A 27071-nucleotide genomic window follows, 5' to 3' on the forward strand; every position below is an offset into this window, starting at 1 on the left:
GAGATTGTTTGTGCCAGTCTGCTGGCAGCATGACGAGAAGGAACCCAAAATATGGGCAATCAACAAACAAGTAGAACAAGTTAGACCTTCCTGAGATAAATCGCATTGATTCAGCTATTTGATGTTAAAGGATCAATAACTGGGTTTTACAAGGAGAGTAATATTCTGTTAATACTTAGAGTGATAGCTAATCAGAGTAAGAGGCCTTGTATTTAAAATGCAGCCTGCATCTGGATGTGAAGCCCAGATAATGAACAATCTAATCACACACGCAGATTTACACCCATTATTAGTGTGCATTTTTAAGTATTCTTATGCTCTGTATTCAGTCCACGTTGTCACCTGGATCTGATATTCCATTTCCAATAATGCTCTTCATGTCCAGCTCTAAAGCCCTGCATTACTGTGGTATAGGTGTTCTGTATAGCCTGGATTGAGTTCTTCTTTTCAGTCTGCTTCATGCTGCATGCAGTTTATCAATTTAAACTCATTCAAGTCTTTGAATCTTTAATCTAAAAGCTGTGTTAAATTGTGAAACATCAGAAGTTAGATTGTCATTTTCAAAGCAAGATTAGACAATTATCTTAATTAGAACATTACTACTTTTTTTTATTTATTTAACATATCTTGGACTACAAACATCTTGCCATCTGGCTCAATAGCAAACTCACTTTAAAAGCATACATTTAAGCTCTGGTTGATTGACGTTGTTGAAGGTTGGCTTCTTGATAGCTGAAAAGATTTAGACTGTGCAGACATGCATCTCCCTGTTAATACCACCACTATACAACCCCTAGATGCTGCCTGTCAGTCTTCCGTGGCTGTAATGGTGCACTCCGCTGCACTCTCCATCAAAGCGGGGGCTGGTAAAAGAGCATCATTGCCTCTTGTTTATTTGTACAGCTTTTCTAAATAGACCTTATCTCACTTCTGGCATACAGATCTGGAGCTTATCAGACTCACCCCGAAGGCTGGCATTTGCTCCAGGTTCCTAAAGTAAATTCAGAGCTTGGGAAGCTTTCTTTGCAGCGTTCCTTCCTGCAGGAATAATTTACAGCAGATCTTAAATCGAGATACTCTGGGTGGTTTCTGCAAACTCATTAGGACCCGACCAGTTTTAACTCAGAATGCTTTCACAGTGCATCTATCTGTCCATAACTTCAGTAATGTTTCATATGGCATTTTTCAAATGCTGTTCTGTAAACTGCAAAGATGTAATTGCGGTCAAATTGAATAATAACTAACAAGTGCTCCAGTAGGTCATGACAGTGTTACTGTGAGGCAGCATGCACTCTACCAGGAGCCTGGAACTGAAGCAGATGAATTAAATTAAGCCTCCAGTGACTGTAGGCCTACTATTTACTTTCACAGGTGTGATTTTCACACTGTGACATGTCAAAATATCTTCTGTGAAAAAGTTCAGTGAATGAGAAAGCTGTTATTACACCATCTATTGAACTAGATACCAGTACAAGGTAAAAGCTTTTTACTGGCCCAAAAACAGATTCATTCTTGAAACCTTCATTCATTGTTTGAGGTTTTTTTGCTTTGTCTTCGGGTTTTTAATATTGAGGGGCAGCACAACAAGGTGTCAACACCACAAGAAGGCATATTATTGCCTTATAAAGTTGACATGTCGAACATTTTAGCAAACAGTTGCCTATTTACACATCAGTTAGACAGAATTTATTTGGAGTCTGAGGGACACATCTGGCTCTTCATGTGAAAATCTAAAATTGCACGCCAGAAAATCCAAAAACTTGCTAACCATACAGCTGAGGGGAACTGCAGACTAGAGTGACAGGTTTTTCACTACAATATTAGACAGTATTTTTATCCCCCATTGTTGATATAATAATATTGATTAGTGCAACACAGATTGGATGTTAGTAGAAACTGTGAATCTTAGAATTGTGGACCTATCTGGAAGATGTGATGGATTGAAGTTCATGAGCATGAGAGTTGTGAAAGTTCCCAAAGAAGAGAAGAGATAGGGGTAACGTGTAACATGTAGAAGCAGCAGGGATGACATTAAGCTATAGGGGGTGGAGCGGCCAAGGCCTGGTGGTGTGAATAAGCTGAGATATCAACATATTCCTGCAAGGAAAGTGTGAAATGTTCTTCTCATTCTTTTATCTGTCAGCTGGAAGCAGAGACAGTTGCAGCAAACTGTGTGTCAGTAATATAATGTAACGATGTACCACCTGGCTGTGTCTTTCTCCAGATGTGTTGGACAGCATGGCGAGGTTCAGCGTTCAGGGAGTTTTCAACTACAGCATGCTAACTCTGTCCGACCACGAGAGAGTTTTGTACATCGGAGCACGGGAGGCACTGTTCGCCCTGGACCCCAACGACATTAGCAGACAGTTACGGCCACAGGTAACACAAACACACAAACACACACACTCTTTAAAAGCTGTCACTAAAAGGGATTCAAATTTGCAAGTGCTAAATATGGACAACTAAAGATTCAGGAAGAATAATTCTATCCATAACACTGTCTTACTGTCACTGCAAACACGCCCGTGCTTACTGAAAGACTTTTGAAGAAATGCATTAAATTAAATGATAACACCTTAGATGTAATATCACAGAGCAGCATGATGGACAGTTCAGGAACAAAAAACGTCTACACTGCCTGGTTACTGAGCACAGCAGAGTAAAACACACTATTTCAAATCTGCAATTTAAATATATTAAATTCAATTATGATATAAATTGGGATATAATTATTGTATAAAAGCTTTAAAATGACAAAGGTTCAGCTTGGATAAGCAAGAAAGGAAACATAAAGCATAATCTCTGCCTTTGCCACACTTCTTGGCTGCCTATTAACTTACAGACTGACCTTAATTTATTCCTTTTTTTTTTGGCTCATTTTTGGATTCAAGGACGTTTGAGAACACATACAGAAAAAAAATTCTGGCAGATCAAAGAAGGTAACAGTACCATTATAAAGTCGACTGACTCATAGTTAGTTGTTGGGTCTTTTATTGGTCTGGCCTGTACTTCTTTTATTAAATCTTCAGGCTTGTATAAGCTAATAATGTACAAACTGTCAGGCTATTTATGCCTTTTCAAAATGTATTAAAGTATACTCCTTGAAGGGTCACAAAATACAATAAAATATATTAATTGCCGCTGCTAGCTAAGAGCCATGTGCCTCTAGTATGTCAGCTTTTCCAAAGCAGAAAACAGCCTTGCTTTTGGTTTAACCCACATGTGTTTTTTGAGTTTAATGAGTTGTTTTTTGAGAGGGGTTAACCACAAACCAAAGTGTTATTCTCTTTGTTCAACCCATAGAAAACCATGTATCCAGAACCATGAAAATGATCAAATTTGGGTTTTCAAACTAGTCAAAGATTTTGTAAATTAATTAAAATTTAGTGAAAAAATAGATCTCCTTAGTGGTATTGAGTAAATAATAGAGGCATGCAGTGCAGATGATGCAGATTAAGGTAATGTTACTAAGACCCAACAAAGAGTTCACATGGCTGGTGTAGATCTATGAAGAGTGTTAGCTTCAGCTAGGTAGCTAGCTTAAAGGGCTGCTGCTGTTTCAGCTAGCCATAAGTATTCAAGTCAAGCTACCTAACCACACAAACATTTGTCATGTCAAATATTTTATGTGTACAATAGTTTGTTAGGGTTTGTTACTATTAATAGGGTTTATTACTAAATATTTATTTATTTATTTCTCAATATTTGCAATGCTAGCTATATTTCTGTCTCAGCTGTACTTTGTGTTAGCATACTAATATGCTAAACTAAGACACATTCTTTTTTTTTTTACTTTCCCTTTTAATTCTTAACATGTTATTTGTTTAAAAAACATTTTGACTTGTCTGATAACATCACTATATTTTGACAATTTTAAGCTTAATAAAAAAAATGTAGTTAAATTGGCTTAAAAAAAAGCATAGGCTATTCAGAGTGACACTGTCACAAGATAACCCAACTACCTATAGTACCATAATGACTTGTTAATCAGGAAGAACTCAGTATGTGGCTTTATTATATTTTGGACTCAATTCAGATGTTTTATGGCATTTTGCCAAGTTATTACTTTATGTGGAAGTTATTTATGTTATCTGTTGCTAAAAGCTTCTCACAGTTATACAGTGTGGGTACGCTGCCAAATATTAAACGTGTAATATGTGCAGCTATTGGCTCCAATATTTCACTGCTAAAAGCATAAACATATCCACTGTGAATGTGCAGGCGTTCATACACACAAACACTCTCACATACAAGTGTTATGGCTTTGGCCCTGTTTCTCAGAGTTTATGTCCTTCTTTTAATTTGTGGAGATTGTTTTGCTGTGAAGACTCTTGGGCAAACCTGTTATACCTGCTATAAATACCCTTGACATGACCTGATACACACACAACCTTACACATACAGAGATGGTGAAGCCTCAGAGACTCAATCTGGTTTTGCTTTGCTCTCTCAATAATTGCCCCATATTGCAATCAATACAATTACAGCAGGCAAATGAAGGTGTAGTGAGCAGCCTGCAGCGGTTTGGGGATTGTTATCTGATTTACCAACGTAATGAGCAGTTATTAGATGCATGCACACACATATGCGCACACACTGTCACCCACAACACAGGCACAGGCTGTTTGAATGAGGGTTACAAGTCTTACGGTAATGATAAGACCACCTGTTGTCAGCCCCCAGTGTGTAATGTAGAGGGAAGGAAACACAGAAGCCAACACAGAAAAATTACTCAGTAAGGAAAAGGGAATAGTCCACCCCTCTGTCACCATCTGACCATCACTCTCTCACATCCCCTCCCTTTTCATTTCCTTTAAATGCTACTCTTTTATGTCTCTGCTGCTGTTTATGCCTTCTTTCTTCATTGCTTTCATGTCTGTCTTTCTTCCCTGGATATTTTCCGTAGATTTCTTCTCAAAAATGTATACTTTTTTTGGCAACACGCAGCTCCCATAAGTGCTTTCTTATACATTATTTAGTTGTGTTTTTCCTCATGATGCTTGCAGATAGGTTTCTATTCACTCACTTGTTAATTTCATTCAGTCATCCCCATGTGGTAAGTCAGACACCACTGCTACGGTTTTGAGTAAACTTTCAATAATAATGCATCTCAGCTCTGTTACATCTTGTTCATGCATTTTAAAAAGTATAAAGATAGATTTGTTTGTATGGTATTTCCAATGCCCCACATAGGAGAATGCAACACCAGACCATGATTTTCAACAACTAATCATATGTGCCACACTGCATGTTCAAATGGCCTGATATTTGGGTTCACAAACTATGCTTGCTTTTTTAAATACTCAAGTGCATTAGTTTAAACCACAGATCTTAGAGGTAATGCACACCCACTGATCCAAATGATTAATTCGGGTATTAAAATTTAATCAATGCAACTTAATTTCTCCAGTAACCATGGGGATGAAATGTGGATTCAGTGAACAGTGGTAGAAAGGGATGAATAATTTCTAATGTGACTTTTGACTGAAATATTATCACATTAGATCAACTTAGCTAAAATAAAGATATTATTGTATTGCGAAATATATATTTATATATGGCATATGTGAAGAATAAATGAATTTGTATAAATATTGGTCAACTATTTAAGTTTGTTGAACCAGGTACATTGTTACTGTTATTAAAAAAGTCAGTAGGTTACTCTCTTCCAGTTTTAATAGCATGGTCCATCCACTAGTACAGTGTATGGCAAATTAATATACACGTTGTTTGATTGCTGTTAGTTTAAAACCAGTCGTGTAAATCAGAGTTTAATTCTGCATTTGGAGCAACTCTCTGCCTGTAATGACCAGTGTAATTATTTCTAATGGTGTGGAAACCTCTTAGTAAACACAGTTCATATTCGGGACCTCTGTCCACAGAGCAAAGTTCATCCATGTGTCACACAGCCATTTAAAACAAGCAACTACTGTAAATATTACTAAATGGCAAAGATCATCAGAAAAAATAAATATGGATATATGAAGTATGAAAGAATGTGCAGTTTTCTGTCTTCATGTTTTTTTCCCTACATGACTCTAATCTATGACTAAATATAGAGCAGATTGTACCTTTTGGAGGCCAAAAGCTTGTCGGTCACTGGAGTAGTACCCTGCATTATGATGCCCTTTCTTGCCAGTGTTTTTTTTATCCTTTGAACAATGACACAGTCATCAGGGAGTACTGCTGCAAAAAGGACCTCTCCTTACCATCATTGTATTTAATAGGGGCACAGCCAGAAACACTGCTGCCAAGAACAGTCAAGTGGTGCTTCTTACCCTGCACCACCTGTGTGACTCAATTAGTGGACTAGTGTAACTGACTTAATTATATTTGCAGTTCATGGTGAGCTGGTCTAAATTAGTACCCCAATTTACCAAAGACCGCATTATGGATTAAAAGATGCACATCTGTGTCAACAAGGATCCATTATGTTCATGTCATGGTGCATCTTTGTTCTATTTTGTACAGCAGCTGGTGGCCAAAGGTACAGAGTCTATTGGCTGTGTTAAGTAAAATGAAGACAAGGAAAGTTTCCAAATTTATGGCATGATGTGCCTCTATGTAAACCCCATTAGAAACAAATGTCATGTGCTGTTTACATTAGTATTCATGGTCTAGATCAACGAATGAAGGTATTTGCAGAATGAGTTACTTGTGAACCAAAGGCAGTCAACATATTTTATGTCTTGGAGATGTCCACATCACACGTGCCTCTTTCTCTCATCCAGATCGAGTGGCCAGCTCCACAGGACAAGAAGAGGGAATGTGTTGCCAAGGGGAAGAACAACCAGGTAATGTTGATTTAAGCTGACAGAGCACCAGAGTTATCGGGGTTACCCGCCTTGCTCAAGGGCAGCGAGGCAGTATTTTTTTAAGAGAGTCGTTTATGCGACTCATTACTCATTTCACTTCACTCAATTACTTTCTGTCAAGTCAGTGTGAGGTTTCAAACTGGAAACTTTCCAGTCATTACATTAGCACACGGTGAAGTGCATCTTCCCAACAGGGTTAAGATCAGCAACTTTTAAGGTAAGGTGGTTTGATTCCTGAAGTGTTTTGTCTTGGAACAATAAAAAGTAGATAAAGCCCTGCTCCAAAAAATATGTGATAAAGAGTGTTGCTGAGCAGTAATTCTGACTACAATACAACAGAGTGCATTACAATATGTTGCAGCACAATATAAAAGAAAGCAACAGAATTAAATTTAGCCATAAGACATTGTTTAACAAATGCAAACATTGCTAATGCATAATTCAACACAAGTGCTGCTGGCTGTAGCTTCACGTGTAGTGTGCTAACATAGCAGTGATATCAATCTTCTCATTTGACTCTCAAGAAAGCACACAAGTGTATTTCCAAAAATGTCTCATTAGTCCATTAATGTTTGCATTTGCCACTTATAATGATGTACTACAGTCAGAGACACATTCTTCAATCACACATAAAAGTCTCATAATGATGTTCCACTTTTTCCAAAATACTTTATGATGTTATTTATGAGCAGAATAACTTTGAAATTCAGCATTAACTCGACATTCTCCAGTCTTATGATCCTCCAGTTTCTTCTCATCAGTTGTGGTACATTTGTAAACACAGATAGTGAATTAGGTCCCAGTTCTGTTAGTCTCAGCAAGAGCTTTTCCCTGCTTAGACTGCATAATGTGCATTTGCAAGAGGTCTCGTTTAATATTTTATGGAAACACACAGTGCTTTTGGAAGCGGGGCTAAAACTTCTCACATGGCACAACAGCAACTTTTGATGTGTTTTGAAACAGGAGGGGGGGGAGGGGGAGGGAAAAATAGTTCACTGGAGTGCAATAGTATCAACATTACTTTAACTGCAATTGACTCCAAGTGAAGTTAAAAAAAAAAAAAACATGTCAAGAAATCGGTGTAACCGGAGATTTAAAAAATATTCCGGTGCTTTAAAATAGTTATTAAAATTTCATGTGGCTCTTACTATAAAATATGACAAGCTGTGAATCATCCCGCAGAACATTTAGATGAACTCGAAAAACACTAACAAAAATACACACAGTTACTTTAGTCCAAATATGGTTGAATAGGACATGAACTTACTTTCTATGCACTCTAATCGTATGGTGTTTATACTGTCCGTCATTACACGTGATGATTAGTCTTTTTATGTAATGTTGTAGTTGTGGGCTTGCAGAAGAAGCCCCGTCTGGCAGACACATCTCATCCTGATTATCCTCAGTGATTGCAGGAGCTGTAAAAATGAATTTAAAAGAATGCAAATGCTCATATTACAGCATTGAGATAGAGATATTGTTTTGCTGCTGCAAAGGCAACATCGACTGGATGCGCTGAATTATTCATGGCTTCAGTTCGCATCATGTGTAAGCATCTGTTTCCAATTCCATTCAAAGAGCTTTATTGTTCATCACAGCACAGACATTAAAGGGCATTCCCCATAAAAGAGTGCATATATTATACTGTTTAATTACGCACACGTCCTTTGAATTGAAACAATCTGATGCTTTTTTGTTTGTGTGCAGTTTAAAGGTTACTCAGATAATGCGGTTGTGCCACGATCTATTAGGTGATGTCATGTAATTGGAAGCATTTCCTGGCGTAGGTGAAGTTGCCAGTGTTCAGTGGCTTCACATTGAACCATTTATGCACAAAGAAGAGAGAAAAGAAAAATGACTCACGTTTCTCAATGTCCTTTTAATTGTTGACTGGCCAACTGATTTCTTAATCTAAATAAAAGGATATAATCCGCAAACATGATCGAACAGCTTCAAGATTATTGACGAATTTCCAAGTGAATGAAGTAAAACTAAATCTAAAGTCTTCATAATCGAGGTGTAAACTTAGCAGAGAACAAACCAGCATAATTCCTTCTCTCTCCTTTACAGACCGAGTGCTTCAACTACATCCGTTTCCTGCAGAGCTACAACCACACGCATCTTTACACCTGCGGCACCTATGCTTTCCAGCCCAAATGCACCTATGTGGTAAGTGTGCGTGTGTGTGTGTGTGTGTGTGTGTGTGTGTGTGTGTGTGTGTGTGTGTGTGTCACTGGATAGTGAGTCAGTTCTGACAAGTGTTAACTTCAGATATCTGCCTCCTGACCTGAGGCTGACACCACTGTGTGACAAAAAAATAAAGAAATAAATGCAATGGAAGAAAGTATCTCACGCTAGGTTATTTGAATGTGTAAAGACTACTGTGTGTGTGTGTGAGTGTGTACATGTGCATATATGTGACATTGATGTGTTAGGACAACATGGTGAGGGTACTATGGTCCTAGTAACAGACAGACTGAGCTTGCGGCTGTGTCATGAGGTTCATAATATATACTGAACCACCTGTGTTTCCCATTTTTTTGTGTGTGTGTTTGTGTGTGTGTGTGTGTGTGTGCGTGTGTGTGTGTGTGTGTGTGCGTGCGTGCAGAATGCAGAGTCTTTCACCCTGGACATTGCCCTGGAAGATGGGAAGGGCAAATGCCCATATGACCCTGCCAAGGGTCACACTGGCCTCATAGTGGGTAAGTAAAAGTGTGGGTGTGGGTGGTGGTGGTCATGCTGGTGGGCATTTCCCCCCTTCTGGTCTATATATCCCTGCCTCTGCTAAGTTATTTTTATCCCTGTTGAGGACAAAAATGTTTCCCCCTGCTCACAGATGTGCAGAGATGTGGGTAACAGAGGGGTGACACACTGTGAATGACCCCTCCACAAAAAGAAGACAGAATTCCATCATCGAAATAGATTGTTTTCTTAGTCTGACAAGTAGGCATATACTGTAGTCTATTTATTTTTACAATGACTGCACATTGTGCTATTCCATGTTATGTTTTCCATTCAATATTGAATTTTGCTGCACGCTGCACATAGAGCTTAATTAAATAGTGCAAGAATGACATTAAGTGTTTTGGCACGTCTGGCGTGTGGCGCTGTCCACAGTCCTAAAAGGAGGGATGGGGGATTCAATTCTGGCATGTATCGCACCTGATAAGTGTTAGCCTTATTTTCAGGATCACTCATACTCATTCTGGCTGTTTGGTTGTAAAATTTAAATATTTCCCTTTAAATGAGACTAGGGTTATGTGATCAAAAGGGTTGAAGAACAGTAACCTTTTTATTTTGGATACATTATTTTTAAGGCTTGTGGACAAAAAGGAGGAAGGGAGTGGGTGCCCACAAAGAGGTTGAATTAGCATTTATAACCTTCTGTTTTGTTATATATGATCACATATCCTTGTCCAAATGAGGAAGGAAGGACAAGGCATGAACGTGACATCACATCCCAGAGGGTGTAATATTGCACTACTTGATTAATTGGAATTCTTTAAAAATTGATTGATATATCCCTACAAATGTAGAGGTCAGGTTTAAGTTTCATTACTGTTTTATTTAAGTTCTGAATTATTTTATAAATGTTACTGTAATAGCTGAAAGAAATAGCCTTGATATTGGATCTATATAGGCCCATTGTGGTTTTGATTTATTTTTATGAATAAACACATATTTTTACACAAATCACACCCTGGGTTTTAATGATCATTAAAGGAACATTCACCCCAAAAAGAAGGATTAATCTTTAGTTGGAAATGCATTGACATTCATAACAACCCGAAACACGCTGTCAGCTCCATCTCAGCAGTCTGTTTATTGAAGTGAACAGCAGCCTGTTTTTACAGCTCTAACAGAGGCATAAAATGTCCATCAAATTTCCACAAACCACTCCTGCAGCATTTCCCATCTGTTTTGTAGCCATATGATTGGACTGAGAGTCCAGAGGTCCAATTTAACTTTGCATGCTGCATTCACTTCAGCGTGGACAGCTTCAGTGAATCTACAGGCGCCAATTCTCCATTCTTTTTTGTGTTTCCCTGCTGAACCACTGACCTTCGCTCATTGTAAGTCTCTGCAATTGTGGCTGAAAAACAGAGTTGAACTAAAGCTTGCATTTTGTTGGTGCAGATAAGGAGCTCTACTCAGCAACGCTCAACAACTTCCTGGGTACAGAGCCGGTCATTCTGAGGAACCTGGGCCAACAGCACTACAGCATGAAGAGCGAATACTTGCCTGCCTGGCTCAACGGTAAGTGAAAGAGAGGACATTAAAATAACAATCACAAAGAAATGAAAAGGCTGCCAAGTAAAAGAAAGAGATGTGGAGGGGAGAAAATGGGAAAGAATGGGTAGAGAAAATCATTTAATGTTTAATTAAATGTTTTTATTCAGATTTGGTCAATACTGATATTTTCAAGGGTGTTATCAACAGGTGAACACCAAAATGCCTCTGGACAACCAATCAGAGCAAACAAAATGTGTGACATGTGACTAATCTGGGCCGCACCTACAACCAATCAGAGCAGTGAAACATGTAATTTTAGCATTGAGTGACACGTGGAAGTTGGGCGGTGCTTTATTCATTTTCTGAAAGGAAAAAATGGTGGCCTGCTCACAAATGTTCTCATATTACAGCTAAACAGTGCACTCAAATATGTTTCTGAAGATGTTTGAGGCAGGAAATCGGCAATGCAGTAACAGAATACTGTTTCACATTTAATCAGCACTGCCGAGTTTGAGTTTCTTGGACGGACCTCTGCAGACATATAAGTTTAACAATGTCAACCAATCACAGCACGGTATCCCCATGTGGGCACCACCCGTATGTCCCCACACATGCAGATAAACGGTTATGATTGGCCCATCACCAGCCTGGACGGGTGGAAATCTATCCGAATGGGAGGGGGGGCCAGACCTTTCTGCCAGAGCAAATAAAACATGAGCTCGGCAGATTTGTCTGGTTCCCAGGCTAATGTAAAAGGGTATGAAATATGCACATGATGGCTAGACACAGTACATGATATAGTGTTAAAAGACTGCGGCTAAAGCTATATGCCTCAGGCAAAAATGCAGCATCCTCTCCAGTTAATGATCCATGTAGAATATGTGGAAATAAGAAGCAGAATTGTATTACAGGATAACTTATCAGTTGTAGTACTAGTACTAGTATTAAACTTAAAAATGTAACTTACCTGTTTGGATGCTTGAAAAACACATTTAAGAAACACTACATATTATTTGTATTGTCGAACTTAATGTTTCATTGACACGAGAAAAATTAGGCTTTCAGAATCAGAACTAACTAATGAATTTGGTAAACGTGATGCTAGCTTGGGTATCACATTTTTACAGAGATTTATAAAATATAAGCTTCCCCAAACCAAATAAAGAGAAGTAAAGGGCTACTGACATTATCCTAAATTTTGAATGTTTGTCCTGAACTGGGCTTTTCCTAATATAGTATAGTGGTAATGTATTACCAAAGCAAATGGTAATGAAAGTAATGGTACTACTGTAGGTAATAAGCTAGTTGCTAGGTAATGTTTGTAGCTTATGTTAGCACACATAAACACATTGTTGATACATATTATGTCTTAATACAAACATAGACTGTATTACCACATAATAATGTAGTTAGTAAATAATATGCTGCTTGGCTACTATCTACAAAGCTAGTAAGCTAGTTGTCAGGTAACGTTTGTAGCTTATGTTAGCGCACATAAACACATTGTTGAATGCGTTCCTTATACTTATGCTTCAAACTACAGTACAAAGGTACCCAAAATTGCTAATACTAGTATCCTAAGCACTCCATGCTTAGTTAGTTTCTGCTGGGGAGGAGTTTAGTGAAAAAAAAAGTATCCTTAAATTAAATTCAAAAGAAAATTAAAGTTAATGGAAAATTTATATCCGTCCATTCTTGTACAGGATTCTTCAACAGTTTTTTTTCCCAAGACAGACATTGAAACACTGACAAATTAAATATGTATTCAAGTAAAAGAAATCACATTATAGGTTGATAACGCTGTTGCCTTTGGAGTTTCATTTAAAGAAATAAAAGCTCGAAACTTGCAAAAGAACAAAAGAGATGAGTGCAGGAAATGAAGCGTGGGACTCGACTACAGCGAAGGATTGTTATCTTTTTGTCGTGGGAGGAGACGGAGAAAGGATTGAGCCACTCGGAGAGAATTGATGGGGAGAGAAGAGGATGAAATCACAGCAGGAGAAAAGGGTGATGAAAGAACAGACATTAGGATTGGTGATGAGTAGATACAGGGAGAGGTGAGGGGAATGAAGATTGGAGGGAGGAGGAGGTGGGAGGAACATACAGATGAAGCTGTTTAGACAGATGTGCCGCTTTATTATTCACACTGATACAAAGCTTTTATTAAAAACTACACCCACAATGAGGCTTGCCTTACCTTAATTGAGTTTTAAATCCCACAGTGGTGTGAAATACTGCTTTTAAGGCTTTTATACTAATACGTCTGGAACCACATTGTGTGGTTGTAATAAAGAAAAAAAAGCTTTTGCATTAAATGGTCAAATTTAGAGCTCTCAGCTTGAGTCCAAAAAGGTCTGGATCTTTTTTTTTCCTTTTTTTTTTTAAACTTACCATTCACAAGCTAATGAGCACGAGATATAGAGAGAACTTGAGAAGGAGGAAGTGAGAAATACATAATGGACAGCTAATAGGGAGCATTGGAGAGAAGGAAGCGAGAAATGACTGAAGAGATGAGGTGAAAGAGAGAGTGATGATTGAAAATAGACACAGAGGTGAGAAGGAGCTGCAGGGAATGAGATGGAGGTGTCAGGTCTGAACGTGCATGTGTGTGTGTTTGTGTGTGTGTGTGTTTGTGTGTGAGAGAGAGAGAGTGAGAGACATTCAGTGCTAATGCACCTACAGGCTGATACTGTTGATTTGATGTATGTCTTTATTATCACATGTAATTACACTTTCTGATACGACTCTTCTGTGTGTGTGTGTGTGTGTCTGTGTGTGTGTTTGTGTGTGTGTGCGCAGAGCCGGACTTTGTGGGTTCAGCCCTGGTGAGGGAGAGCAGCGGCAGCAAGGAGGGGGATGACGACAAGATCTACTTCTTCTTCAGCGAGCGAGCGTTGGAGCTGGACTGTGACAATGAACCCATTGTGGCCCGAGTGGCCCGCGTCTGCAAGGTAACACTTCCACCATTAATCAAATCTGATGCTTTAGAACTTGTTCTCACACTCTGTTTGGTTCCTGTGGAAGTGTATCAGTGACAAAAGCTACAAACTAATTCAAATAGTAATCAATCTGTAAGTGACTCTAAAGGTTTAAGAGCACAGATTGGTAAGCCCACAACAAGTCCTGACAGCGAAATCATAGTTTCATTCACGCTTGGCTTGAAATCAGCTGTTTTCTGTTCTCTCCAGCTGTTTTGGCAGCTGTTTCTGAGCACATTTAATAATGCCAGAGAGCACTTGCTAATAATTTTGGGCTTTAAGGCTTCAAAAGGAGACGCCCATATAAGGAGGCGAGTGGAGGCAAGTTGTTTTACAGTTACATCTGTAGATAAATTAAAAGCCAGCAAAACACACCAGGAATAGCTCAGATCTGCTTTTGCTCGAGATTTGTTTGCATAGTACACAAACTGCGACTCTTGACTCGTGCGCTGATTACAGCTCACATTTTGTTTGTGCGCACTGAATAATTTTGACATCCCTGAACTGTATGTATCCATCTAATTAGCAAGCAAATATATAGTGTAGTACATAGTGTTCTCCTTCTACTGTCACAAAGAGTCATTTCATTATAAAGCAGGAGTGTAGCAAATGACAAACACTTGATACTTTCACCACAATTACTCTTTGTAAACATAAGCTAACATAGCAGATCTTCTTAAAAAAAAAAGAAGAAGACTCAAGACTGTCAATAACAGGTTTTATTGTTGCTCTTTAATTGGAGCAGAATTTCAGTTCGACATCAATTTACGAGCGATGTGTTAAATGTAAAGGTAATTACATTGACACATAGCCTATTACTGTGTTTATTTGCTATAGTAATGACTTCATCACGAGGCCAGATATACCACAGTGACGTCAGAGATGCTTCATATTGTGAGCAGAGGAACTCAGTTAGACACGAGGCATCAGTTCGTTTTAGTTTATCTGATTTCAGTGACCTTACAGTTAACGCAGCAAGGGTTTAGTGTCATGTTACACTTATGTATGCAGCGATGTAATCTCAGTAACCTTTAAATTGAGCCAAACATAGCTAGATTGTTAGCAGTCCGAGGAGATGCGTAATTAAGTGTAAAATATATGCACTATTTTATTGGAAGTGCCCTTTAATGTCTTCTCCTGTGATGAACAATAAAGCTCTGAATGAAATTAGAAGCAGATGCTCACACATGATGAGTACTAGAGACATGAATAATTCAGCGCGTCCTGCTGATATTGCTATTGCAGCAGCATCACAAAATGTCTTTATCTTACTGCTGTAATATGAGCATTTGCATTTTTAATTCCTTTTTTTACAGCACATGCAATCATTGAGGATAAAAAGAATGAGACGTAACTGGCAGACAGGCCTCTTTTGAGTGCGCAGAATGCTTTAAAAAGGGGGCCGACTTATTAATATATATGGGACATTTATTGTATAATTGAATAATATTATCATTATTATCCTGCTTTTCAATAGAAGCCTTGAACATCTCTGGGTCTAAATACTCCTTAAGAGCCTTTTTCGCAGCATGACAACAGTTCAGTCAGCCAACTCACATGGAACAGATTAACTGTATTATTATGTGAATACACACTCTGGATAGTGTGTGTTCAAAGATAATATGAGGTGAAGGTGGGGCTAATGAAATGCAACATAAGACAGCAGCAGCATAATAGAGCAAAAGAAGAAAGCAAGTAGGCAGTGTGCTCTGTTGCACCTGTAGCCACACCCAACAGGAACATCACAGTGCAGTCCCTGCAGCAAAGTGAGCACTGGAGTCCAAGACAAATAAGATTTTTAGCTTGTGCCAGGCTGCTCTTTAAGTATAGTAAGATGTCTTATTGTTAGGGGTGTGGTAAATATACAGTTTACTGCACAGATCAGTGTATCAAGGAAGCAAACATTTGGCTATGATCAGCTCATATCAGCCATATGTTAATATGACCATCTGGTATGTCTACTTTCAGGGTGATCTGGGCGGTACGCGGACGCTGCAGAAGAAGTGGACCACCTTCCAGAAAGCACGGCTGGAGTGCTCCCTCCCCGAGCGCCACGTCTCTTTCAACGACCTCAGAGCCGTCTTCACTCTGCCTGGGCAGGACTGGCGGGGGACCACTTTCTACGGCATCTTCCACGCTCAGTGGTGAGTTAGGGACGAGTCTAAAGACGTAGTTCAATTTCAGTATCAACCTGAGATAATGTGATGATATTCTGCTGTGCCGCACAGTTAATTATTACATGTGCCATCTGCTGTCAGGGCGAGACACTACATCACTTTGCCAACATGTCACATGCTGGGCTTTTATTAAAATCATGGGTCAGACAGTGAGTCTGATATGATGGCTCTAATTATGCACTTTGTGTGATTAGGTATTTACTGACTCATTTGGCCTTTAATATAATAAGCCTGTAACTGACACTAATGTGTTATTTTGAGTGGATACAACTCAAGTATACTTGAATATATTTTACTGGTTTTAATGACACATGGTCATATTGTTTGAAAAGATTGAAAACCCATTTGCTAACAGACTGATTAAATGATGTCCTCTGCATATTCAACATAAACACTCCTTACTCATTTTCATTGGAGACTTTTCCATAAATATCAATAGACTGGCGACTCACTGGTCAAATCAGACTATTCATATCATTCATTATTTATTTATGCCTTTTAGTAGAGCTTTTTTGCTTGAAGTTCTTTGCTTCTTTGCTTGATAAAAATCAAGGTTGGATAAAATAAACTTGACATTTTTCAACAACACAGAAATCTCATTTGGGGTGGGGTTGGAGGGTTAGCGTGAGATAGAGGGACTGGATAATTAAACTACCACCCTGTGATTGCATGGTGTTGACGGCAGTAATTTAGTTTCGATAAGTGACTGTTTTGTCATTATTGGAATAAAGATTGGCGTTTATTGGACCAATGTGTAACTGTAATGTGCTAATGAGTTACTTATCAACAAAGAAAAAGGAGCCAGGGCAGGAGGTTTTCTTTTGGTGGAAAGTTGGTGACTTTCTCTGTCTCCGGGCAATGCCCTTTGATGTGAGTCTTTTGTGTTCTTCACTAAGATATCATATCGCAAAGTGAACCAGCTTTGAACTTCAAGCTTTGTTTCTTCATTCAGAGTTCCCACTGCTGCTGAAAAAAAAGAGCTTAATCCTTTTTCTCTGTGCGACTCGCTGGGGATTCCTTAAAGCCCCCTGGCTTTGATAGAGATAACATTAAGATAATTGGACATTATGTAAATGATGACTCGGGGTTCAAGCCATAATCTGACTGAATAGGCTAACTTTTTAACTTGCTAAGACATCACTGCCGTCCTTTGGTTAGACGTTCACCTTATAAAACTCATGGCTCTGCTGCACATTAACAGACAGGAAAAGCTCTCTCCACCCAGGACAAATCAAATTACATGAACTAATGGACACAACCTATTCTTTCCTGTTTACAGACATTTTACAGCACCAGTCTATAAATATGACTGTGTACCATAACGAATGCTCTCAACAAATAACAAACACTATAAATTTGGGACTGTGCTTCTCATCCAGCTGAAGGTCCAATCAAGGATGTGTGTGTCCAACATGTCTCAGAGTAGTCCGGCTTTAGCTTGACAGAACATTGTATTTGTATCAATGTGTCAGTGAAATGGTGTGACAGAACTTTTTTTTTAAAATACATTTTTATTCCTGGAAATCAAATATATTTGTGAGATGAAGGGTGCAAGTATGATTTAATGTGCCTGGGTCATACGTCAATAACCAATTTCAGTCCCACTTGGGGTCTGAAATTGAGTTAGGAAAAAAAAATCACACACCTCCGACTTCACCATTAAATGAAATAAATTTTCTGATGCACAGAACCATCTGATTGATTTCAGTGGCCTATGCAGGAAGTACTTCAATTTGAACATGAGTTTGTTTTGCTACAGAAAGACTGGCGATGTGTTAAGACATCTAAACATTTCAGCTGGCTCCATAACAGATAGTTTATGATGTCAGATTTAATAGCTTTGTAATAACTTTTCTTGAAGGTATGACTTTTTAGGATCACGCAAAGATCTCTTTATGATGCTACACATATTTAAATTGTGTTATATTTTGACTAAGTACATGCATGTTTAAACTGGCTTTACTTATGCTGTATCCAGTAGCTACCTGTTAACTGAAATGTCACATTTTCTACAAGAGGATGGCAGCTAATCCGTCTCTCAGTTTTCACCACCACATGCCTCTAATTCCCTGCCTTGCCATCATGTTTCAGGGGGGATGTGGACGTGTCGGCGGTGTGCCAGTACCAGATTGGTGACGTGAAGAAGGTATTTGAAGGATCATACAAGGAGTACAGGGAGGCATCCCAGAAGTGGGCACGCTACAGCAGCACAGTCCCCTTCCCACGGCCTGGATCGGTAAGTGACTGGAGACCCCGCACTGCTCCCAATCTACTCCTGTATAACAGAGGATCAAATGATTTGGCAGAAAAGGGATGGGTGAATAATGAGGGTGAGAGAGGAAAGGAGAGAAGTACAAGTGGGTGGCATGAGTTAGTGACGGCAGAGAACAGCGAGAGCTTGGCACCACACGAAAAGCTAAGAACATAATGATCCAGGACGAAAGGAAAGGAAGCAGAGGAAGGAGTGTGATGGCAGGCTGAGGTGAGATTGAGAGAGAAAGAACGACCTAGTAAAAGAGAGGAGGGCAGGAGGATGGGGAGTTATCTTAAAGCCAAGAAGTCATGCCAATCTGTCCCAGCAGTGACTAAGAAGTTTCCTCTTCTTCCTCCTCCTTTGCTCTCTTACCTTCCTTAACCTCCTTCCCCTCCCTCCCTTTTTCTTCTCCCTCTTACTCTCTTTCCCCATTTTTTTCCCTCTGTCTGTGCTGCAGTGTATAACCAATTCAGACAGAGAGAACGGCTACAACAGCTCTCTGCAGCTACCTGACGCCACGCTCAACTTTGCCAAGAAGCACCCACTGATGGAGGACAAAGCTCTTGCTCGCCCCCTGCTGCTCACCAAGGGCGTCAACTTTACCAGGCTGGCGGTGGATCGGGTTAATGGCCTGGACCAGCGGGGATACCACATGCTGTTCATCGGCACAGGTACATGTGACATGACATGAGGACTGTTCTAGTTGAAGAGGATTAACACGGAGCTTGCAAAGGTCAAGCAGTATAATTCAATGTTCTTTTCAACTCCTCCTCAACTTCTTCATACTCATTTATGCTACTTTAAACCAGTCACCTCTGTGTGTGTTAATCACATTAATCAAACGCTTACATCAGAGCGCAATGACTGAAATGCTCAAATCTCCCTCGTCAGCTCTTGAAGTCAGTGACACTTGAACTATTTACAGTGAGCACACTTCATCTTTCTTTCGGCACTTCAACTGAAATTTCACTTTTATCTCTTACACGTTTTAACTGACAGTTCAACCGCTTTCTGTGCTGTCATACGGCTGCTTACGGGGCTTAAACATAAAATTAAATTTCAGGTGCTTTTTTAGCACTTACACTTCAAAAGACTTAAAACCCTGACAGTGCTTACACCTCAACTGACGCTTCAACTGCTTTAAGTACTTCACCTTAAAGTGCAACTCCGATTCAAAATCTCAAATGCAGACAGTTAACATTAACATTTAAGAGATTTTAACCTCTAAATTTCTTTAAGAACGTGCTTACATTTGAAGTATGTACTATAATCTAATATAATATAATGTTCTCAGTAGCTACATAATTGAGCCTCATAATCCAGAGTTGAAGCAGGCACTTATTTTGTATGGTTGTTGTATTGGACTGTATTGTATCAGATGGTCCTGTTATTTTGTCCACATCTTGTAGTATGATGTTCTCACAATGTAGCAGTGAAAATACACAGAGAGAACATACTCTGTCTTCATATACCCATGGCAGGAGACAGGGACAGGTACTGGCATTAGGTATGGTGGCACTAAACAACATGCCATCTGGCCAGACTTCAGCTGGGTTTCAATTAAGAACTCGATTTGCATGCCGAGATCCATCTTCATGCATCAAAGGAAACGTCGAAGTATGCGCGACTTAATTAATATCTCCTGTCAGTCGCCATTGGGCCCATATGCAGGTGTCCTGTTTTTGGCACAGATCTGAAAAATCAGCCAACCCCTCCCTGAGCCTTAATCCTGAACACAGATCTGACAGTAGATTCCAGGGAATGTGAATTTGAATGCAGCTCCAGCTCATGAATGGAGAGAGACTCCACTGCTTACCATTCACATCACTGCAGTGGCAGTGGCAGAGCAACTGTGGCAACTGACAGTGTGACAACGGCGGACTCAGGGTTTCTCTGCTGGCAAGCGGGGAGGCCAACCCGGACACACATGTGGCCACACCGACACACACATGGGCACACACACACACACACACACACACACACACACACACGGGGGTAACACGCACGCAAATTGATATACACACACAAACACACTTACAGATATACACACTCACACTCCCGGAGCCAAGTGCAGTCATCCCCGCTTGTCGTGCTTCACAGCACAAACTCAACAGGGCCCTTGGCAGACGTGCGCTCATAGTGCCAATTGGGCTGTGGGCTTGATTAGCTGTTAGCTGCAGCATAGCGACAGCTGATGTGAAAAGAGAGAGAGAGAGAGAGAGCGTTTGTCGAGACTGTTTTTCAGAAAACCAGGCTACAGGATTGAGGGATTAGTCGACACTGGTCCCTGACGCCACGAGAGGGGAGTGTGATGATATGCCTGCTGCTTGCAATGTCTGTATGTGTGCGTGTGTATGTGCATACGTGTCTGTATTTCCTTCTATCAAGCTTCCAGTTGGCTACCGGGTTAGCTTTTCATATTATCCGTGACAGTCTCTTAATCAAGAAGACCACACAAGAAAGTACATGTCAGCACGTATTGCTATTCCACAGACACACACACACACACACACACACATGCACAAACACATCAAGGTCACCTCACCAGCTGTGCCTGAAATGCCTTTCATCACAGGGGATCTAAACTTGTTCACGATGCCCTACATGAAAGGAGCACAGGATCTCCTCTTCCTCCTCCAGCAGCATCAGCTCCCCACATGCTGCTTTAAATGAAAAATAAAAAAAAGTCCCCGATGATATTACCAATACCCAAGGCCAGGAACACCATTTCGACTCTTTTAAGATCCCTTTTAAATAGTTTGTAGGTGAGCTGGACAGTTCTGTAATGCAGCTGTGTGTTCTGGCAGGGGAAGCTTCTGTTCTTTTTCATTGTCTGCCTTTCTCAGTAACAGAGCTGCAAGAAATGTCAGTGCAGCTGGTGTCAAAATTTCAAGAGATTTTGGTTGATTAAAGTGGTGGAAAACTCGATGAAACATCAAGCGTATCGTGCAGTTATGCGTCTGGAAGCAGAAGAAATTACTTTTTCAGTAGAGAGTACTTTCCTCATCTTTAGAGAACTTTTCCACAACAGGCATTGTTTTTAAACCATAGCAGGAAAAGCTGATGTCCATGGAAACTGTTTGGAAAAGAGCATACCTGTTAAAAAAACTTGGCAGGTGATTGGATGAAGCATGTGTCCATCACTGTCTATCACTGTCTTACCTTGCGAGGCAGCTGCACTGGCAATGCTGATCATTGGACACAAGCACATAACTTAAAAACTCCAGCTGCCTTGCAAAGAAAGGGAAAAACACAGGTGTAATTAATAACATGAATTAAGACTGCATTCCAGTTAAATGCTCCAGTTCCAGGGCATTAATATTTGCATGCAGGCTCCCTGGCACGACTTACCGGAGCACCCCAAATACCATTAACTTTATTGGTTTCACCTGTACTTTTCCTGCTGTGACAAATCAGAATTTAGCGTTAAACCTTAAATGAGCCATTGCCTTAGGTAAACCACATAATAATAATAATAATAATACATTTTATTTGAAGGTGCCTATAGACATTTGTTAGCCACAACATGAACTGATGGTATATGAGCAAATTCTTTTACACAGTATGTTTTTTGGGAATAAATATAGTACACAAACAGCAGCTCAAGACAGTATTTTGTAGTGAGTGATGCTTTTGATTTTTCATCAGCTCGTGCTTTAATATTTTAATGAATTACTATGGCATCAAAGGAGCGTGTTTGTATATATTGTCATGAATATTTAAATGAGCTTCTATGCAGTCACAGGTGCGTGTTTGTGAATATATAAGTAGGTTTTTAATATTGAAAGTAAACACTGCACAGTCACAGGTGTGTGTTTACCTATCATTAATATTTCAGCTGACTGATATGCAGTCACAGGTGTACGGTTACATTTATTATATCACATCATTATTATTCAAATGAACCGGTGCACGGTGACAGTTACCATATGAATGAAATTTAAATGAGCTGTTAGACTGTCAAAGGTGTGTGTTTATCAGGTGTTTTGTATCGGCATTCAGAACTGCTGACGCTGTTTGAAAGTATATGTTTTTATGCAATAGGAAAGATTGTGGTGGAAGAGTGGATGAAGATGAAAGTGTATGGAACTGACCTGAATTGAATTGAAAGTTTCATGGAGCAAAACAGAAGTGAAGTGAACTCAATCTTACCTCTTCCTCTCCTTCGTGTTGCAGCGGAGGGCTGGTTGCAGAGGGTAGTGATCCTGGGCTCTGAGGCCCATGTGATAGAAGAGATCCAGCTGTTTGAGACAGCCCAGCCGGTGGACAGCCTGACCATCTCCCACTCCAAGGTAAGGAACCACCTCATATAGGATGTCTCTCCAGCAATGTGTTTTTAAACCGGCGCTCCACCAATTTTACACATTAAGATCAATTTACCAACCATGGCGACTCAACAAAGCTGTGGATGAGCAAATATACCCTGATCATGTCACAAGGATTAACTCAGATTTGACTTGGAGAACACCCAGCAGTCTAGCATTTTTTTGGAGCTAACAAAACATCGGGATATCTTGGACTCTGCTGCCTCAATTTTGACCATTTGTTTCTCATTAGTACTTCGCTTTTATCTAAGTGCTATGCTGAAGCTAAGAACGAGCATGACCGCCAAGTCTATATAACTCCTCTATATGGTGAGTGCACTTTCAGACAGCCTTTCCTGGAATGCACTCTAGTGTTGTATATAGTGAAACGTACAAAAAGTGACAGAAAGTAAAGTATTGAAAACTAGAGGTGGAGAAACAAGGTCAAACCCTCCTTCCTTTCTCACCTCACCTTTGTGAACACCTGGCCAATCACTGCCTGACATAGGTGTGAATGTCAGATTTTTGGTTTCGGGAAGTGATTTTGTAGAAATTGGAAGATGCAGCCCTTCCACCCTCCAATTCTGATGCCTGAAAGGTATTTCAGATATTATTCAGTCATGCAACTAGCACTTGAGCTGAAGCGATTTTATTAAAAAGATAACCACGCTTCTCTCTTTATTTGATAGCTTGTGTCTGAGCTTCCAGCTGCTCCGACTCTCAATAGTGAGGCCTTCTGCACATTATCTTTGTGGACTCCTAGATGTATTGTTTTCTATCTTTGTCGAGAGATGAGACGTCTTAATGGTCTCTCAGGGGGGGGAAAGTTCTTCAGAGTTCTTTTGTTGTTTTGAGGATCTCCTGCCTGGTCACCCCATCGAGCCTGTTTCTGTACTTGCATCTGATCATGTCCCCCGAACGTAGCTTTGGGGTTCTATTAGCTTGCTGTACTGTTGCATCAGCTGTTCATTTGTATTCAGTGCGAACAGTTGGAGTTTGTCTTCTCCCGTTCTGTCATTAACCTTTTTGCCAGACACTTACAATCATAGATCCATTGACAAGAGACAGGCACTCAGCACGGAGACGTTGGCCCGGTGCCTTTTTCAGATCAAGAGCGTTGGGGAATTGAACCTCTGGCCCTGTTGTTTTCTCAGCATCCCTGACCTGTCAACTGAGCTTCTGTGTTGACACCGGCCGTGTCCCCGTGGTTCTATGATGGCATGTCCGTCGATCGATGCGGTTTTGACTGGGCGTTCCCAGCCCAAAAGCCCACTGCTTATCTCATTAATGCTGGCTTAGCCTCGACCAGACATTTTATAACAGCTTTCGCAAAAAGAGCGCAACCCAGATTGGATTGGGAAGGGGTCGGGGGGGTGAATGTTATTGTAATTGAGAGTGATTATCCCATTATCTCCTCTAAACCCCCCGAACTGAGTCACTCTCTCTCTCTCTCTGTTTATCTTTCTTCTTGTTTTTCATCTCTCTCTGGTTTCTGTCTCTGGGTGATGGCTGGATCTGTTCTTCGTCGCCGTCTTTCTTTCTCTCTCTCTTTCTCTCTCTTTCTTTTTGTAGAAGTATTTGTACATCGGCTCTCGTTCGGAGGTTCTCCAGCTGCCCTTGGCCAACTGCAGCCGCTATCAGTCTCAGCCAGACTGTCTGCTAGCCCGGGACCCATACTGCGCTTGGGACAGCGAGGGTCGGGCCTGCGTCCGCATCGACCTCCACCGCGGGTGAGCAGAGCACATATGTGCACCCAGATACACACAATTATAGATTGGGAAACTTGGTATAGACATTTTAAGAAAAAGTCCTGATTACAGATATTGGAAAGTCTCTGCAGAAGCCTCCCAGAAAATGTAGATATTATGTGCCCCTTAAACTCTGTATTGACATCCATACTAATGAAAGTCTTACAGCTTGATATAAGAAGCTCCGACAGCTGGTTCAAACAGGTTTCATTGCAGGTTTTATAGACTTTCACCCTGAAGCTGTGAAGTAAAATCCCCCTGCTTCACATGCTGGGATTTCTCTTGCAGCCGTGAGAAACAAACCATATTGACAAGCTGTGGTCTGCATATTAGAGCTGAATAACATTTGCCAATGTCTATATTAAGTAAATGTATGTGTTATCTGTTGCTAAAATCTAGAGCTTATAAAAGAAGGAATAGATTCAAAATGTTTTCTATTGATTTTGAGGATAATCATTGTTAGAAATACACAAAAGATTGCACACAGACATCCAGGTGCCAGTGTTCCCTGTAGACATTATTCATCTCATTAATAATAATTATTAATATATTATTAATCCTCAGCTCCGCTTTCTGCTCTTTCCCCTCCAGGTCCACCGCCTCCCTGTCACAGGATCTTATGTTGGAAAGGTTCAGCCAGGGAAAAGCCAAGTTCGATAAGCCCATCTCCATCCCCAGCCCTGGTGAGTGTGGGGCCCAAACCTCAGTAGTGGCCCCTTGTGGGAATTGACTGTCACTGCAGGAGTATGTCAGTAGAAAGGAAAGAGACTGGACCTGAGCTAGACTGAGTGAATACATTTGGATTGAGCTGAATGAATTGAATTAAGTGGAAGAGAGCTGGCCAGTGTAGAATATGAATTGGAATGATTATGGATAACACTTAACCCCCCTGCCCCCCTCTCTCTCTCTCTCTCCCTTCCTGTCCCTCTGCAGAGCACTCTCGTATTCGGAACATAACGGTGATGGTGGGGTCCGACATGGTGCTTCCTTGCCAGCTGGTCTCTAACCTGGCACAACCCTGTTGGTTCCTCAACGACCGTGAGCTCCAGCTGGGTGACCCCGAAGCAGAAGGGCCACGATTTGACCGGACCCTCAAGGCCCTAGTCATCCCCAGTGCTGGACAGATGCAAGCAGGCCGCTACATCTGCTACTCAGAGGAGCAAGGAGTCAAGTTTCAGACGGAGCGCTACCAGGTGGCGGTTGTGGCCAGTCCTCCAATCGTCATGGAGGCCCGGGCTCCAGACAGCAGCATGGGTCTCTTCTGGGTGCTGGTTATCACCCTTGGTGCAGCGTGCCTAATGCTCTTGGTGGCAGCTCTTTACCTGCGCAGGAGGCTGAAGTTGGCACTGGGAAAAGGAGCTGACATGAAACCTCTGGAGAGCACGCTGGTCTACCCCATCACCTTACCCAAGGAGCCACCCACCTTTGTCCCCAGCAAAATGCCCAGCGATGAGGACCGTTTCTGGGAGACGGGCGCCAATTATTACTACTCAGACGGCTCGCTGAAGATCGTTCCCGGTCACGCCCTGGGGCCCAACAGCGTCAGCAGCACGGCGTCACCCAGCGCCATTCCCGGCCAGCCCATCCACTCCCCCAGCCGTCTCAGCCTCACCAATATCAGAGGCTCCGGTAGCAACGGCTACATCCGCCTCAACCTGAGCACAGCAGGGGAGGAGAGGGCTAGCGGGGCTGGTGCTGGGGGCGGCGGGCTGGGAGGCCTGGGCATGGGCGGGAACGATTATGCCAGCCCCTTCAAAGAAGAGCTGAGACGCACCCTGCAGCAGAGGAGCGTGCTGCCTGACGCAAACCCCGAGGAGTCGTCCGTCTAGGCCTGTCCTCCTCCGTCTCCATTCCCTGAGTTGGAAAAACAGAACAACCAACCTACCTCCCTCCTTTTGAGAATGCTCTCTCTCTCTCTTACAGTGACATGCTGTCAATTCCCCCATGCTCTCTCTCGCTCTGCCAATGCCTGTTCGGCTCACTGTAGACATTAATAGCACACAGCATGTTAAATATACACACTCGTTCACCGTGTTTGCCAACATGCACTCTTATAATTTTTGTGTTCTCTGCACCATGCAGTCATGGACTTTTTCTGCTTCCACTGTGCAATCGCCACTTGTATAAATTGTGTATTTAAAGAGGAATTCTGAACGCAGAGGTGAACACCTCAAGCATGGTAATGAAACAATTGGCGTTACATGTCTTCTGAAGGGCACATTTCTTTTATGTTGAGTGGACCAAGTGAGGCTTTTTAGCCTCTGTGCTGAGACCAGATGAGGAATGTCAAGTGCATCTGACTGGAAATATTGAACTGATTCTCTGCCCTTCTGTTCCTTTGAGACCTTTTCAGCTTTTACTGCACTTAAAACTGGAAGCTCGTCTTCCCTTTTTTGTATTTGTGAGCCAAGAGTGTGAGAGCGGTATAAAAAAAATAATTAATCTCGAAGCAAGACGACAATCATGCTCTCGTAGCCAGAGCTCTGCGTGGGACAGAGAGGAGAGGAGAGAGAGCGAGAGACAAAGAGAGAGGAAATTAAATGGAAAATGAAGTGAATTGGA

At 41.0% G+C, this 27071-nt stretch overlaps 1 protein-coding gene across 2 annotated transcripts in view; it reads left to right on the forward strand.

Moving 5' to 3' along the window:
* Positions 1-26501, forward strand: part of sema4c (sema domain, immunoglobulin domain (Ig), transmembrane domain (TM) and short cytoplasmic domain, (semaphorin) 4C) — an 88636-nt gene extending 62135 nt beyond the window's left edge. For both annotated transcript variants that reach the window (XM_053326069.1, XM_053326070.1), the window contains 13 exons: positions 2225-2379; positions 6732-6794; positions 8886-8984; positions 9424-9517; positions 10953-11072; positions 13848-13999; positions 15995-16170; positions 18295-18439; positions 18915-19128; positions 22634-22749; positions 24334-24491; positions 25101-25192; positions 25443-26501. In XM_053326069.1, the coding sequence (XP_053182044.1) occupies positions 2225-2379; positions 6732-6794; positions 8886-8984; positions 9424-9517; positions 10953-11072; positions 13848-13999; positions 15995-16170; positions 18295-18439; positions 18915-19128; positions 22634-22749; positions 24334-24491; positions 25101-25192; positions 25443-26338 (2480 nt within the window). In that variant the 3' untranslated portion in view covers positions 26339-26501. The remainder of the gene's footprint in view (positions 1-2224; positions 2380-6731; positions 6795-8885; positions 8985-9423; positions 9518-10952; positions 11073-13847; positions 14000-15994; positions 16171-18294; positions 18440-18914; positions 19129-22633; positions 22750-24333; positions 24492-25100; positions 25193-25442) is intronic.
* The last annotated feature ends 570 nt before the right edge of the window (positions 26502-27071 follow it).

The sequence above is a fragment of the Scomber japonicus genome, chromosome 9 (genome assembly GCF_027409825.1).
Source record: "Scomber japonicus isolate fScoJap1 chromosome 9, fScoJap1.pri, whole genome shotgun sequence".
In the NCBI taxonomy this organism is placed as follows: Eukaryota; Metazoa; Chordata; class Actinopteri; order Scombriformes; family Scombridae; genus Scomber; species Scomber japonicus.